Source organism: Pteropus alecto, unplaced genomic scaffold (assembly GCF_000325575.1).
Source record: "Pteropus alecto unplaced genomic scaffold, ASM32557v1 scaffold61, whole genome shotgun sequence".
Taxonomy (NCBI): Eukaryota; Metazoa; Chordata; class Mammalia; order Chiroptera; family Pteropodidae; genus Pteropus; species Pteropus alecto.
The window spans coordinates 23,042,259-23,058,393 of NW_006434835.1; the positions used below are offsets into that span (position 1 = coordinate 23,042,259).

A 16,135-nucleotide genomic window follows, 5' to 3' on the forward strand; every position below is an offset into this window, starting at 1 on the left:
AGGATCTAAGTGAAACTTAAGGTGAGTCCGTTGTTTAGTAGATTTTGGATTGTTTTTTAAAGTTTACAAAAAATACTAAATTAAAATTTGTGTTCCAGAAAATATGGATTCCAATTTTCAGAGCTGCAAGTCAGTGTTCCTTCACAGAACTGAGTGTCCCAATCACTGTCAGCAACAGATATAACTGAGAAGTAACAAGTGGAAGGCTGCTTCATGGTTATAGTGCTTGGGTTAAAAGGTGCTGCCAGGCTCCCAGGTATTCCTTGGGAATACCCTAAGTGCCATGACAATTCCGGGTCCCCTCGAAATTTCAGTGGTTGTCTTGGGAAGCCCAGTAAAATCAGAATACCACTCTGAACCTGGGCTGAACTCAGGAGTACATCAATACATGAAAACTTGAGAATCCTCTTGACCTTCTGGGCTGGATTACTTTAAAATAACTCCAAGCAAATCATGTCCCAGTTCTCATTATAAGGAACAAAAGAGACATTCTGACACTACTAAAAAATGTGTACATACCAAAGGATATAACACTCATTATTAGTACAGCAGCATACAAAATATCGAAGAATGGCGGATAGTTTCAAAGACACCAGAAGAGGTACCTGTTACATTCTATATAGTTATGTGGCTCCAGGTTGGAAAGAGATTGAGTTCTAGGCACTGGGAAGCCCTTGAAAAATAATGTTGATTTCAAGGAGCAAGGGGAAGAGGAAGGCTTATGTTTGTCTGTTAAGTAGCCAAAAAAATAAAAATAAAAACTCATTAAATTTATATACACGTGTGTATAATTTAATTACATAATTGAACACTTGAAAAAATATATACCTGTGTCACTAAAAGTATCACTGATACAATCTATGGGGTATTTTTAATTTTACTGGCTTTCCAAACTCTCTCTAATGAGAAACTTCTCTGCCTTCCACACAATCAATAGTTAAGATTGGGTCATTATTGTGGACTCACATCTACTTTGTCTAATACCCTTTTACTTCTCTGTACCCCTCTACTACCGAACTCCACCCACGATAACAAAGTCAGGTTGTATTAAAGTATTTAACTGCAAATCCACTAGATTCCAAATCTGACAATTATTTTAATTCATGAGACACCTATAGCACATTATCTATATTTGTACACTTTATTTAAAAACATATAATACACTTAGAGCCACCAAAAAAAAGGATGTCTTAATTAGCTTATTCATACCCTGAATTTACAAAAGAAACTTCTTGCACCACAAAAATTAGCATTTGGATTAATTTACATTAATTGATTATTATAACTAAATTTTAAAATACCTGAAGATCAAACAATCTGCCCTGGGGTTCACCAGTGGGAAGGGTGTGGGGTGTGGAGAAAAGGAATTATTTAGTAATCTGTACTGATGATGCCCTGAGGTCAGCTCTAGTAAACAGAAGTTGAGAAGACACAAAATAACCAATAGATTTCGGGGATTACAAAGAAGTGGTTCCTCCCAAAAACATTTATTATGTCATATAGTTGGAGTGAGTGTAAGGGAACACCACTTAGTTTGGATTGGAAAAAACTGTGGAGGAGGTGGGTTGTACTTGTTTCTCACAAGAGGCAAACTTCAGCCAAACAATGAGAAGAAAGCAGGGAGGGAGGTATGTGGTACACCAAAGATTTTTCTGATTGCTGGTAACACCAAATTTAGCAGCTCTCTTCAAGTCAACTAAAACACCATTCTCAGACATTTTCAGAGAGGAGCTAACACTCAAACAGGGAAAAATCATTTTATATGAACAAGGCACTCGCTGGTTCACAGCCTGTTGTTGAAAACCCAGGCAGACATTACAGTTAATCTAAATTAAAATGAACTTTCTAATTTGCATCATAGGGATGACAAGAACGTGGTCCCAGTTAAATCAAATCTAAAGCTTAACTAGCAAAGATCCAGAAAGTTCTGATCCCTAAGCACCACTTCAAGAATACTGCTAGAATAAATAAGTGGGGTCTAGGGATCTCAGTTTAGCCTAGTATTTGTTTTGAGAATTAAAAAAAAAAAAACTGATGCAATCTGTTAAATACTTTGTCAACCTTGTGTCTCTTACACTGACATGGAGATCCAGTTGAATAATGAATATGGGCAATTAAAAAAGCCTTCAGTAGCAAGAGCAAAAATTATTTAAATCATTTACCAATGTCCTGTCCTTTGTTTTTAAACACACATATTTGTTTTCTAAACTGTTCCCTAAAACGAACTTTAGGAATTGACACATTTCACAAAAATATACATATAATTTCTGTCAGCTACTAATTTTGCACAACCTGAATCCCACTGTCAAACACTTAAAGGTCTATACAGTTATATAAATAACTAAACAAGTAACAGTAATAGAAGCAACTGCTGAGTAAGTAAAATTAATGATTATGTACTTAAAAGCCTTGAAATGCTTTTAAAGAAGCTGACAAAAATTATACTTAGAGCTCTTTCTCCATATAAATCCAATAACAGTTTGGCTCTTGGTTGAAAACATCAGACATATATACTAACCAGAGTTTAACTATCTCAACTATCAAAATTGATAAATTTTAAGCAGTTCTTTCAAAAGAAAACCAAAATTAATTCTCTTTCAATCTGATTTGTGACATCTTAGTTCAATATAAGTTAAATGACAAAGCCTGAGAAAAGCACCAACACAGATTTTTAAATTGCACCCAACCACCTTTTCAGATGTCATAAAGATCTGCTGTTAAAATGGCAGCAATGACAAAGAGGTAGACATGAAAGATGCCATTTAAATACTATTCTTAGGTGGAATTTTAACTAGTTCAGGTGTTTAATCTAAAAATAATTTTTACTAGTTGAATCTTCATTACATAAGAATTTCATGACATGCTCTTGTGTAAGGGAAAATATATTAAGTACTAAAATAAGTGAGCTTTTAAAAATTACACTTACTTAGCCAACATTAATGAGGTCTCATAATTTTGGTGAACCAATAATTTCTCCTTTTACCTGAAGTTGACTAAAATGAAATAAGAGTTTTCTTCATCTCTACTGAAATTTTTTGGAATTCACATTCAAAATTCTTGGAAAGTATATATGGTGCTCAGAATAGCACAAAGCGCGTGAAATGTCCCCTGAAGTCCTAGAAGTTGAGCAGATACATTAAAAAGACATTGATGGTCACAAATCAGGACCTTCACAGATTGGCAAACACACACACATACACACACACACACACACACTCTCTCTCTCTCTCACTCACACACACACTCACGTTCTGTCTCTGTCTCTGTCTCTCTCCCCTACTTCTCTCTCACTCCCCACCTCCAAACTCAATCCTCATCCTCACTGTAAGGCTGCATTTGTATTTTTTAAAAGGCACCTCTCATTCTCTAGCTATTGCCTTCTTGATATCTGATTTTTGTTAAAAATCCTGAATGTTCCATGGAAATAGTTCACTACTGAGAATGGAATATTTTTCAATTCACATTTGAATAGCCAAGTTTTCTTACATTCAGATTTTAATAAACTAGAATGACAGTCTTTAAAACAAGCATGCTAGCCTATAATGAATATAGTATTTACAGTAATATAAACATTTAGAACTATATATTATACTGCAAAAGCAAACAGCACAACACTCATCATACTCATCATTACCTGCTGTGTACACCACTTCCAAAAATGAAAATACAAAACAGTAAAATGCACCTATGGTTTTATATATATATAGTCTATATATATTATATAAACATTTTAGACATTTTCAAATAAATCTTCATCTCCAAAAGAAATTTATAGCAAGAATACTGAAGGAATGAAAGTCAGATAAACAAAAAATTTCTCGCGAAGTTCATTATCAGTGATACAACTCAATTCCTCCCCTTTTAATCATAACTAAAATGATTATAAAAGCTAAATACTTTGCATAACTAATTATCTGTTTAATGGCAAAAATTGATAAACTTGTTCAATAGAAAAATACTGAAGGTCATTATATCACTTATGTTAAATATCTATCTACGGTTTGAGTAGCAAATGAGCTCCACATGACAGCTGAGTTTTGAGAAGGGTGCTGCAAGCTCGAGATGTATCCACTGCATATGAAAATAAGGCAGGGATCTACATCTGCTAATTTTCATACTATTCCAATATATTTCATCCAAAATATTTACAAATCAAGCACTATAAAAGCATTTCAATGACTATTTGAATCATGATTTTTTCATTTTGTGAATGTTGATTGAATTTTCGATAGGCTGAGGGGAAAAATCAGACACATGTATATGCTTCTATCTGGCTGGAAGACAGCTTTGGCTCATTTCTAGGTTGAGATCATACAGTGCTCGTGAAGAATCCCTGTTTCTGTGTACAGTTTCCAGTGGCACAGCACTGGCTTCCTAAGGAACTTTCAACAGTTCCATCATTTGTACTACGGTCTACATATCTCATGGTTATTTTCTACTCGCTAATAGAAAAATTTCAACCATGTGGCACAAAATGAAGTGAATGTCTTGGTTTTGAAAATTTCAGTGACATCAGTAAAGCAGGCATTGAAGACCTTGGAAGGTAATTAAAGCAATAACTGGTCGAACAATAGCTTTGTAGTTGTCCATCATAAATATGTCAAGGGTAGGCACCTGACTAGAATTTTCCAATATCCTTCTACAAATGTTAAGTTAGCAACAACATTTTACTCTGTGAAGAACCAAAAGAGGAATTCACCATATGCGACATGGAACTCTTTACCTGCAAGGGAATATAAACATTCCCCTGGTAATAGCTCAGCTATGACCTGGTAGCTCATTTCCAGGTCAATTCATTTGATTATAAAAGGAGTCCCTTGAGCCCAGTTAAGCAAAGCACAGATGAAATGACAAGGTAGCTGTGTCAAACTATTAAAGCATATCTGTATATCAATCAAGCAAATTTAGCACAGGTCCTTAAAGAAAATTTGCCTGTATACAGAATTCTAAAGGCAGACAAGCAGAAATTTTAAAGAAAAACTGTCAATTATCATCTACATCACCAACAGAATGCTTCTTCAAGGAGTACATATGATCAAGTGCGACTGTTATGACAATGAAATATGTGTGGACAGGAATTTAGGAACTGTATTAAAAGGTTCAAGTATTTATGGATATGGATTTTTTTTTTTAAAGTTTGAGAGCCTATTATATATACATTTTGCTGAAAAGTTAATCATTAGTAATTTATTTTTCATTTCTAGACTGGTCTCTGACATTTTGAGCAAACACAAAATTGTGTGTGAGGAGAGGTGAGACAGTTGTAGCAATGATCTATATACCAGGCCCAGAGAATGGGGTCATGGGAATCCCAAGAGCTGATCACATGTCAGTCACAGGCAAAGAGCTCAGGGAACCCTGGTCCTTTAACATATGGTTTTCCCCAGAAACAATAGTCACTGCCCATTAAACATGCTGTGTATTCCAATTAAACAATGGAGGAGGGGTAGGGAGAAGGAAAGAGAGAGAACTATTTAGTCAACATTATGCACTGAACTCTTCCATCCAGATTTCCAAGAGGTTCTTCTTGGAGATGCTAATGGAGGATTTCTGGGGTATAAAACATTTGCTTTATTTAGTACATCTGCAAAAGCAGCTGCCTGAAGTAACCATATCCCTTAGACTGTTAAAACATAATAATTATGAACTACTTTTAGTTGGTGTCAGATAATTTGCATATAAAAGACAAAGAGCAGAGATCATCTGAAACATGGTTACATAGGTTTCGATAAATGAGTACCCACAAATAATTCCCATCTTTTCAGCCACTAGAAAGTTAAGATTTCATCGATGTGAAGTAATCACTCTGGTACTATAAATATCACATGAATAAAGTGAATTTTAAAATTAACAGAAGTTATTATAAAGATATGCCCTGCTTGCCCTTAAAAATAAACAGAATCTTAAACCTGAATAAGTTATATCCTTTAGTAAAAGCAGATTCCATAACTACTCTTCACAATGTAAGATTTTTGACAGTTAAACTTTAGAATGGTACCAAATCTATTTTCAAAAATGTAATACAATATAGAAATCTGCTTACAAACTAAATATTTGTTTAGTATTTATGAATAATATACTTAACATATTATTGCATTTCTTTTTCTTTCCCCCTAATAGGTAAAATGCTTTGCCAAGTGCTTTACATGAACAGTTGAATGTAGAGAGAAATTAAAAACTAATTTTAACACTGGCTGGTCATTATGCACATAGGGTTAGTACAGCAGAGATGGTGAAGATTACTGTTTTGACTAATGTGTTTACCAAGATTTCTCAGGGGAGAACTTGGTCTAAATTTCCACTCTTCCTCTACTATTCTCAGCCATCAAGCTTTTTAATAAGCTCATATAGTGGACAGCTAAACCTATGTTCGCTCAGGCCTGCCTAGCGAATTAGAACCACCTCAGAAATAAAAGTTCCTATATTTGGGGGGAAATCTGAATCAGTTTTCAGGCTCATAGATTCAGCTGAGCTTGCAGCAACCTGAACAAACTTTAGTTTTAGAAAACAGTATACGAATTGCAAAACTATACTTTAACAAATGTTCTCTGTGCTCCTTCAGCAGAATGAAAGGGCAGAATGGGTTGTTTCTTGCCCTGGTCTTCTGTATCTCTTTTGTGCAGGTGATTATTTATAAAGAGCTAGAAGGTGAAGATGACACATTCCGTCATACAAAGACTTTAGCAAGTGCATCAGCCCCAGCACTGGCTATATAGCATTTGGATGGGTGGAAAGCTACATCATGAATTGATTCTTCAAACTTTTTCCGATGAGCTGTGAACTCCTGGATACATGTCTTACTTTCTAGGTTCCATAAACGTATTGAACAGTCATGACCTATTATAAAAAGAAAAAAATTTGAAAGAAAAAATTACATTAACATGAAAATGGTAAGAATGAATAAATGATCCATAGTTGATGTACTTACTGCCAGACATCAAGTACAGGCCATTAGGATCAACTGCTAAACTTGTAACAGCTTCTAGGTGGGCTACCATCGAGTGGATCAGTTTGCCTTTGGAAAAAGAGATTGTTACTCTTTATTAATAGCTTTTATCATCCTGAATATATATCAACATATATATCAGCTACCTCATTACACTGGTTTTTCCTAGTCATACCTCTTTGTGTACTTACTCCATCAAGAGCATTTTTCATCAGCTTAAATCACAGTATTTCCCCTCCCTACTCTGGCAATAGTAATAATAAGAAACATAAGCTCAAATTCCAGATTACAGCTTTGTCTTTCAAATCACAATACAAAAGTCAGTAATTTGTACACAAGTATTCCTGTAAGCCATGTTCATTAAATAAAACTCAGACATTATTAATCACATACTTTGCATCCTTTAGCTAAGGCAAATTATATAGGTTGTGAGAACAGAAGAAACTGAGACAAAGGAACAGAGAGAAAACCTGGCCACTATCTTAGTGGAAACAATATATAGAAAGAGCTTAACAATACTAAATTACCCATCACTCGCGGCTAAGCAAAGTCAGCGAAAGTCAACATATTTACAAAGCCAATAGCAGGTACTCAGGTAAATACAGCTGCTAACAGAATATTTTTCTCCCAGTGCACATCTTCATGAATTTCCTTTAGACTAGTGAACTGTAATCCAATAAAAACTGGGAAAGCTCCAATTCAAATCAGTCAGGACCAGTCAGTATTATAATGCAGAGAAGACTGGTCCATGGAAAAATGAATAAAATAAACCAAATGTCTCAGGGGTTTTCCAAGTAAACACTAAGCTATTCAAAAATTTAACAATTTTAAATAAGATACAATAACCAAATGCCTCCACTTCTACTTTTCCACAATAACATGTTTCTACTTTCCCCCAATATACTCACAGTAAGAGATCATTTTTAATGGTACTTGAATGAATTTTTCATTATGTACCTAGTGACAATCTTGGCTCCAGGGCCAAAATACAGCATATATTTATTATTAAATAAACCAAGATGATACCATAGTCATCATGAAGAGTAGTTCTTAGTCATTTGGATAGAATGAACAGAAACTGAGCTTGGGGAGTATTTGTGGTTCAATGCCTATTCCCTGACGCTAAAGCCACTGACAGACACCAAACTTACCCCACTTATAGTGGAGACTTTTTTTTTTTTTTTTGCTTTAATCATAATCAATGTTTAATAAATTCTTACCTGTATTGTTATCATAGAATTTGATGTGCCTGTCTTCATGAGCAGTGATGCTTATAGGAAGAGTGGGATGACTGATGACTCTATTTATTTGGCAGGAAGAACTGGCTGCTAAAAAGGAAAAAATTAAAGACAACACAAATTAGTCAAAGCTACTATTTCTTCACACACAAGAGAACTGAATACTCATTTAAGGAATTGAAAAAGTAAATTATATGGCTTTAATTAGTCTTTAGTTTACTTACTCTTTGTGTTCATAATTTCAATGTTAGAAAATGAGAATGCCTGAGCAATAATACTATACTGACAAATCTAGAAGTACCTAAGAATTAGAATGCCCTCTTCTACTACATGCTATCCATAGGTGCCACCTAGGGCTTAGCCTAGAGCCACTGACATTTCTCATTCTACAATGTTCTGGAATATTTCTACTACTTTAGTAAAGTTCCATCATTACTTACATGTAGGTAATTCCCAAATTTAAATATCAACTATTTCTAGAAACAGCTCTTTATCACATGGTTATCATCTAATGATAAACATGACAAAGAGAGCATCTTAACACTTTTTCTCTTTTTCATCATAATAGAAATGGCCACCATTTGACAGTGTACGACTCTTGGAATCTCAAAATAGTCAGCATCTCAACAGTACTTTTTATGCATTACTTAATAGGTTTTAAAGAGATTTCAGTTATATACACAATGAGACAGGCCACATGTCATCAGGCCCATATCACAGTGACTAAAACAAGGTCCAGGAAATGTTGTGTAATTTAATCTGATTCTAACAACAAACCTTTATCCTTTTACAGTCTCTAAATAGAGATTCACTTTTACCTTAAAAAACATTTGGTCTAAATTTAATTTTAAAAAATCTGCTAAATTCCCAAATAGAACAACATAGTTAAATATAAATAGCTAAGAGGTAGTCAGAGTAGAAAGGGATAAAAGACTAAATTAAGTTAGCTTTATACAACTCTAAAGTAATTCAACTGATAATTTAGGAAATGTTAAGACATATTATTTTAACTCAAAATAATTATCACTATTCCAGTAATGCTGCCTTTGTTCAAACATTTTCAGCAGTTTGCTTCAGCAAATACTTCCAGTGTCACGCAAAAAGTCATATGACTTTATAGTCACACATCTTGGGGGAAAAAATAGGATTGCCTCGTTCAGTTTATCATCTCACCAACCAGATATGATGTCTGATTAATTTGTGACAATCATTAAAAATCAATACTTACCACTCAGGACATTTAAAGAACTGACCACAATCTCTGAAGGCAATTCCAAAAATGTTCACATCCTCCTTAACTTCATATTGGTTTTTTACTTTACTATTATAGCTTTTGGTCATATATTTCAATATGATTTTAAATTTACTGAGAGTCTAAAACCTATATTTCTTGGCAAAAAAATTCTTTTTCCTATGCCATTATCTCAATTTTGATATTTCTATCTCTTTTACATCCAAATAGTTCAAAACTCTATTCATGCCTACTGCCCCAAACAATTTTCACAGGACACCAGAAGAAAACAAAGGACAACAGGTTGTAAGAGAAAAAGAAAAAAACAAACACAGAATAAAGAAAATTTTCAAGAGAAAAAGAGATGGAGAGAGAGCCAAACATACTCATACACACATTTATGCACATGTGTGTACGCACACATCATAATTATTTTTAAAGCAAATTTCAGATTAAAATAACAGTGTATCTGTATGTAGTTTTATCAACTGCAACCTAAACGGTAATTGTCTGAATTAAGCTAAAGACAGAAATCAATGGTTAAAAAAGCCCCAAACCAAAAAAAATTCTGTAATTCTTTCCCACAACCTGAAAAATTATTTTTTTCCTGACTTTCTGTATCCAATAAGACGCTTCAAATTTGGGATTCTGAGAGGCACAGCTTGATCTATATTCTAATTGGTACTGAGCTGTGCTAAATTATATTATCACTATAAAATTAGGTTGATATAAAAAATCAAATTATGAGAAATGAAAAACAGATTATTTTATATTTAGAATAAATACTATTTTCTTTAAATAGAACTGTAGACTAATTAGTATAAAATTAAACTTGACTCCTCTCAGGAATAGCTCAAATGCTATTTCAAATAGTATAGTTATAAATGTGCATAAACTTAACTAGAAGTCTTAAAATCAACTATAAATCATTTTACCCTTCTAAGTAACTGTGTTCTGTGATTTAGGAGGCAGAAAGCTTTATAATGACAAGTACTTTTCATGGTTGGCTCTAATAGTAATACTTTTGATAAAGTTTTAAAAAACTGAGCCAAACACAGGCTATTTAAAATTGGTACACATACTTGCATCTAGATTGGATTCTAAAGTGAGAATGCGTTGCTGTGTTTCCATGTTAAAGATGCTTGTATATCCTTTGCTGAATGATGCTACCATATGGCTCGGGTCGCTGCTTACTAGATCCACAGAGGCAGGAATTCCCAATTCTAAAAGAGTCAGAACATATTAAAAGAGAATGGCAATTAGAGGGCCTACTTGACAATGTACTTAAAACACAGCAAAACAAATAGATGCTTGATTTCCTTAAGAAGTAAATAAGGCTTGATATTAGAATAAGAATTTTCTCAAAGCTGTTTAGTGGAGATTATTTCTTTTGTTTCTTTTAGCCGTAGCTTATTTTATTATCCTTACCTGTAAGTACATCTTCTGTTACTCAGCCAATATATATATATATGGAATGCAGGCCTTTATTCAGAAAATAAAAATGGAAAACATGTATGGACTACAAGTTTTGCTGCTTCCACCTTAACCCGGTGCTTAGAGTGGCATCATGGGAATTCTTCATCTTAAAAGCCCATCTCTTATTATTGAAATGTCTAACTACTATGGTGTACACCTGAAACTAATATAAAATAATACTGAATGTCAACTCTAATTGAAAAAAATAAAAAAAATAAAAATAAAAGCCCATCTCTTATTAGAAATTCTAACTCATCAAAAACATAGAATTTAAAAAGTAAAATTCAAATTGTTATTGGTAGTCATACAAACATCAAATGAGGCAAGTCGTCAAAACCTAGACATAAGTTATGACAGCTCAAGAATAAAGAAAGTGTTTTTTTATCATCTAGAATAGGGTAAAATTTGGTTAAAACTGAAGCTTATTTATAAACATTAAAAAATAAAATGATATGTATATAGGAAATATAATCTGATTGCTTCATTGGTTCAACTCTAACAAAAGCCAAGCTAACAGTTCAAAAATGTGTATATTACAGAAGAAAATATATTAATGGCCAATAAGAACACAAAAAAAGTACTCAAAATAATTAGCCACCAAAGAAATGCAAATTAAACCACAATGAAATACTGCTACACACCTATCAGAATGGCTAAAGTTAGGCACAGATTGACAAGACCAAATGTTAGTAATTAAAGTTGTAGAGCAACTGGAATTCTCATACATTGCTGTCAGTGCTGTATTATGGCACAACCACTCTGGAAAAAAGTTTGGCAATTTTACAGAAAGTTAAATACACAATTCTACTTCTAAAGTCCAGCAATTCTACTTCTAGATCTTTACCCACCTATAATAAAAACATATGAATGTTCACAGCAGCTTTGTTCATAATAGTCAAAAACTGGAAACAGTCCAAATGTCCATTAAGAGGTGCATGAATAAACACCTTGCGGTTTAATGAAATAATATTACACAATAAAAGTAAATTATGGATACTACAAAATGAATGAATCACAAAAACATAATGAAAGTAAAAAGCTAGATACAAAGCGAGTACACATTGTATGCTTTCACTTTATATGAAGTTTTAGAATAGACAAAACTAATATATGATGAAAGAAACCACAATAGTGGGTGGATACCTCTGGTTGGGAATGGTGAGTGGGGACTGATTAGGAAGGACACACAAGTTTCAGGAGGAAAGGAAATCTATATCTTGATGTAAGACATGCATTTGTCAAACTCACTAAGATGTATCTTTAATATATATATTTTTACTGTATATAAATTATATCTCAATAAAAAAAATTTAAGGTGTGCTCTTTCACCAAATACTATGCTTTTAAAAATTATACATAATAAGTTGGAAATTCAAATAAATACATTTTCATTACTTCAAAAATCCTTCAAATTAAATTTAAACAGTAAGAGTTTGTGGAATCATTTATTTGCATGTCTGATTTTAGAAGGATAAGACAAATTTAGATAATTTAGAATTTTATAAAAGATTCAGTAAAATATTTAAAAACTATGTACCTTGATTATCATTAAATACGCTGAGGGCTGGAGCAACCTCAGTTGCATTCCATAAACGGAGAGTGCCATCTGCTGAACAGGACAACAAACGCTGATGTGCTGCACTATAAGCCAAACCCCAGACTGCATCGGTGTGTCCTAGCAGAGGGCCTCTTAAAACAGAAGGATCTATACAAAACAGGAAGAATGCAAAATCAGGAAGAAAAAAACAAGTTATAAAACAAGTTAGATTCCAGAGAAAACAGCACCTGATAATAGTATAAAGTATGCTTCCTAGTGTCTATTATTCTTCTGAAATGCTGCAACAATTCAAAATAGGTTTAGAAATATGCAAATATAGAGTGTAAAATTAAAATGTAGTTATAAATTAAAATTACAAAGTACATATTTTTCTTTAAAAAAAAAAAATTAGGTAATCCCTTCTCCTTTCCTTTTTTCCTTCCATTTGTCTAGATATTTTAAAGAACATGTTAACACAAATAAATCATCTGGATTTAATCTATCTTCAGAGAAAGCACAACTCATACTCCCTGAGGAAGTGAACCAAGTTCTTGCCTCCTCTAACCTCCTGTAGCACTTTAGATATACTTCTTTAGGCCATTTCCCCTACTGTAATATGAATGGCAGTTATTCCTGGGAGCAACAGGCCTCTGACATAATGGACATGAACTGATACTTACAGGAATCCCCAAATTCTCAAACAGCAGTAACTGACATATGAATGATGTGCATGTGGAGGAGGGAGGTAGAAAGCAGGGGGAGGATCACTTAACACTGTTTCATGATAAAAGTCAAATTGAAAACTTTAATTATTAATCCTCACAATGACTCTACAAAGAGGTACTTTCAAGACGGCTCATGGATGTTAAGTTTAAAATGTTACTGGTGTCATCTGTCCTATATCTCAGTCATACTATAAAGTACTGAAGACACACTGTGTGTTAGGCACTATGCTAGATGCTAGAACCACACAGATGATTAAGACACAATACCATCCTTGTCCTCCAAAGACAATGTGATGAGTACAATAATAGTAACGACACCAATTATAAGGGATGAGTGAAAGCTTCTTAGAGAGAATGACACCTAGAGTATTCAGATGTTCGACAAAGAATAGAGGGAAGGCATTTCTGGAAAAGGAGGCAGCACCTGCAAAACCACAGAAGGAAAAATAGCATGATATGTAAGGAAATTTATAAGCAATTTGGTATTACTGGTGTATGAAGTTTGAGGCAAGAAGTGGATGAGTTGAGAGTGGCTAATTTATGGTAGAATTTCTAAGGCATATTAAGGTACTTGGAAATTATCCTGAAAGCAACAGGGAACCATTGAAGAGTTTCTCAGGAACAGTAGGGTAAAATAAGTATTTAATAAAGTAACTCTGACTGTAGTGAGAACAGATTGGACAAAATCAAGATGAAGGCAAGGGGAGTGTTACAGTAGATTGAGGGAGTGATGAAGAAGCCCAAGTGAGGGCAGTGGTAAAAGGGACTGAGCAGGAGTAAATTCAAAAAATATTCAGGAGGTGACAGCAAAATGACTAGGTAATAAGGTGTGGATAGTAAAACAGAACAAGGAATCAAGGATAGCTCTTAAGTTTCTAATTTGGGTAATTCTAATAGTGTCACTATCTAATAAAGAATATATGGAAAAAGAAACACAGCATTTGTGGGGATTTATGGGCAATGAGACAGCCACTTTGAAATGTTCTGTAGACAGTATGAGACTTAAAGAAGAGATTTATGAATCAACAGCATATAAAATCATAGAAGTGGATTCAATCTAACAAAGAATATGTGGAAAATGCAAAGAATGAGTTAGGATCTGGGTCTTGATAAAAGCCAATATTTAAAATGAGAAAAATTAGAGTTTATGAAGGATAGGGAACAAATTGTCATAGTTACTTGTCAAAAAAGCCAACAGTAAACAAATTACAAAAAGGATGGAGTGGTCCAGAGTTTCAAATAGCCAATACATCTAGTAAAATAAAGATTCTAAAATACTCCTTGGATCAGCCAATTATGTAGTCAGTGAAAATCTTGTTATATATAAGTGGTATAACCAGAAGACAGAATGCAGAGGGTTGGTGCAAAGGGAAAAGACATGGACTTGGTAACTAGTAACCGTGTTTTCTAATCTAGAATATACCACCAAAGAAACACAGATGATGGAGGGACTACACAGAAATCAGAGGAGAAAAATGGAGCCAGAAAAGGCTTCCCCTTGCCCAGATGGGGGATACCCAAATTTACTTATATGCTGAGGATAGAAGGAGAACAAAGAAGGAGAACAAAGCAGGGAGCAACAAAAAGTTGGGCAGGGATTGAAGGGAAGTGTAGAGTGCAGTCTCAAAGGAAACAAGAGAAAATGAGGCCAAGAGCAAAAGAGGAAGGGCTGTCTTGGGACAGAATGAGGACTGGTCTCTGATAGATAAAGGAAGTAAGGAAAAGCATGAAACAGATAAATCTGTAGGTGAACTGGAGTGGGAGAAGAGGTTCGCCATTCACAAAATATATGGTAAATGCTATTTACATAAATGTTGGGAAAATTTTTTGTTTATTGAATTTCTTATCTTTACTTAGGCTTGTAAAATTAATCTAAAGTGATAATGAAAACGAAATATGGTTTACTGATAAGACCCTTCGTACCATTCGAGAATTTAAGAGGAAACCAAAATAGTCAATTCCTGCAAGGAAATATATGGTTAATGGCTAGTGATAGATTATTATAAGGATTTGTGTTTCATGGTACTGTTCCCAAGATTAAAGGGTATGTCTTAATTTTTAAAGCCTTTTAAATATTTTGGTTCTATGGACTTGAAAAGTCATTAGCCTCTTCACCCTCCAATAACTGATCAAGAAGTTGATGGCAACAAGCATTTTCCTTCGAAGTTATTTATTAAGGACAGTGATGAAATATGATTACAGATTAGTAATAATGTATAAGAATACATTTTTTTCTTTTAGCATTATATATCAAATTGATTCCTAAATACAGGAGTCTTTTTTAGCAAAATAAAGAATGTGGTTCTCTTTTACCAATTTATTTTCAAAACTACCTCATTTTATTCTAGGTATGCTATGTAAAATGTGTAAAGAGAAACACTTTATTCTTTCCTATCTTTGGGGACTCATACCATAGGAGTCGTAGGGATCGATGTTGGGGTTGGTGGTGTTCCAGCCCTGGATCAGTCCGTCAGAGCCACCACTGTAACACTGCTCGCCGTTGCTGCTCATTACCACACAGAGCACTGGACCTCTGGGAGATAAAAACCAGTTTCTATTCACAAAAATAATCTGATATTGGACTTATTAAAATAAGAATACTTCATTATTCAAGCAGTCCTTAAGCTAGGAATGGTTTTTATTTTTTTAAAAGGGTTGTAAAACAAAACTAAACTAAACACAAGAATATACGACAGAAAATATGTGGCCTGCAAAGCCTAAAAATACTATCTGACCCTTTATACAAAAATTATGCCAATCTCTGTGCTAAATAAAGTAAATATGTATATTAAGCTTAAATGGAAACAGGAAAAGCAAGAAATATGTGATCACAATAAAAAATTCTTGGATATTTTATCTAGGTTATCTTTAACGAAAAAAGGTCAGGATTTCTAATATTTAAATCTAATTGCCATAACTGTATTTGAAGAGAGCTATATATATCATTTAAACATCATGCAAATAAAATCAAATTTCAGCAGG

General features: G+C 33.7%; 1 protein-coding gene across 2 annotated transcripts in view; it reads right to left on the minus strand.

Moving 5' to 3' along the window:
- Positions 1–3,840: 3,840 nt before the first annotated feature.
- STRN (striatin) overlaps positions 3,841–16,135 on the minus strand; it is a 76,861-nt gene continuing 64,566 nt past the window's right edge. For both annotated transcript variants that reach the window (XM_025045686.1, XM_006910386.3), the window contains exons 13-18: positions 15,565–15,686; positions 12,429–12,596; positions 10,498–10,638; positions 8,167–8,274; positions 6,929–7,015; positions 3,841–6,837 (exon numbers count right to left, since the gene is read on the minus strand). In XM_025045686.1, the coding sequence (XP_024901454.1) occupies positions 6,668–6,837; positions 6,929–7,015; positions 8,167–8,274; positions 10,498–10,638; positions 12,429–12,596; positions 15,565–15,686 (796 nt within the window). In that variant the 3' untranslated portion in view covers positions 3,841–6,667. The remainder of the gene's footprint in view (positions 6,838–6,928; positions 7,016–8,166; positions 8,275–10,497; positions 10,639–12,428; positions 12,597–15,564; positions 15,687–16,135) is intronic.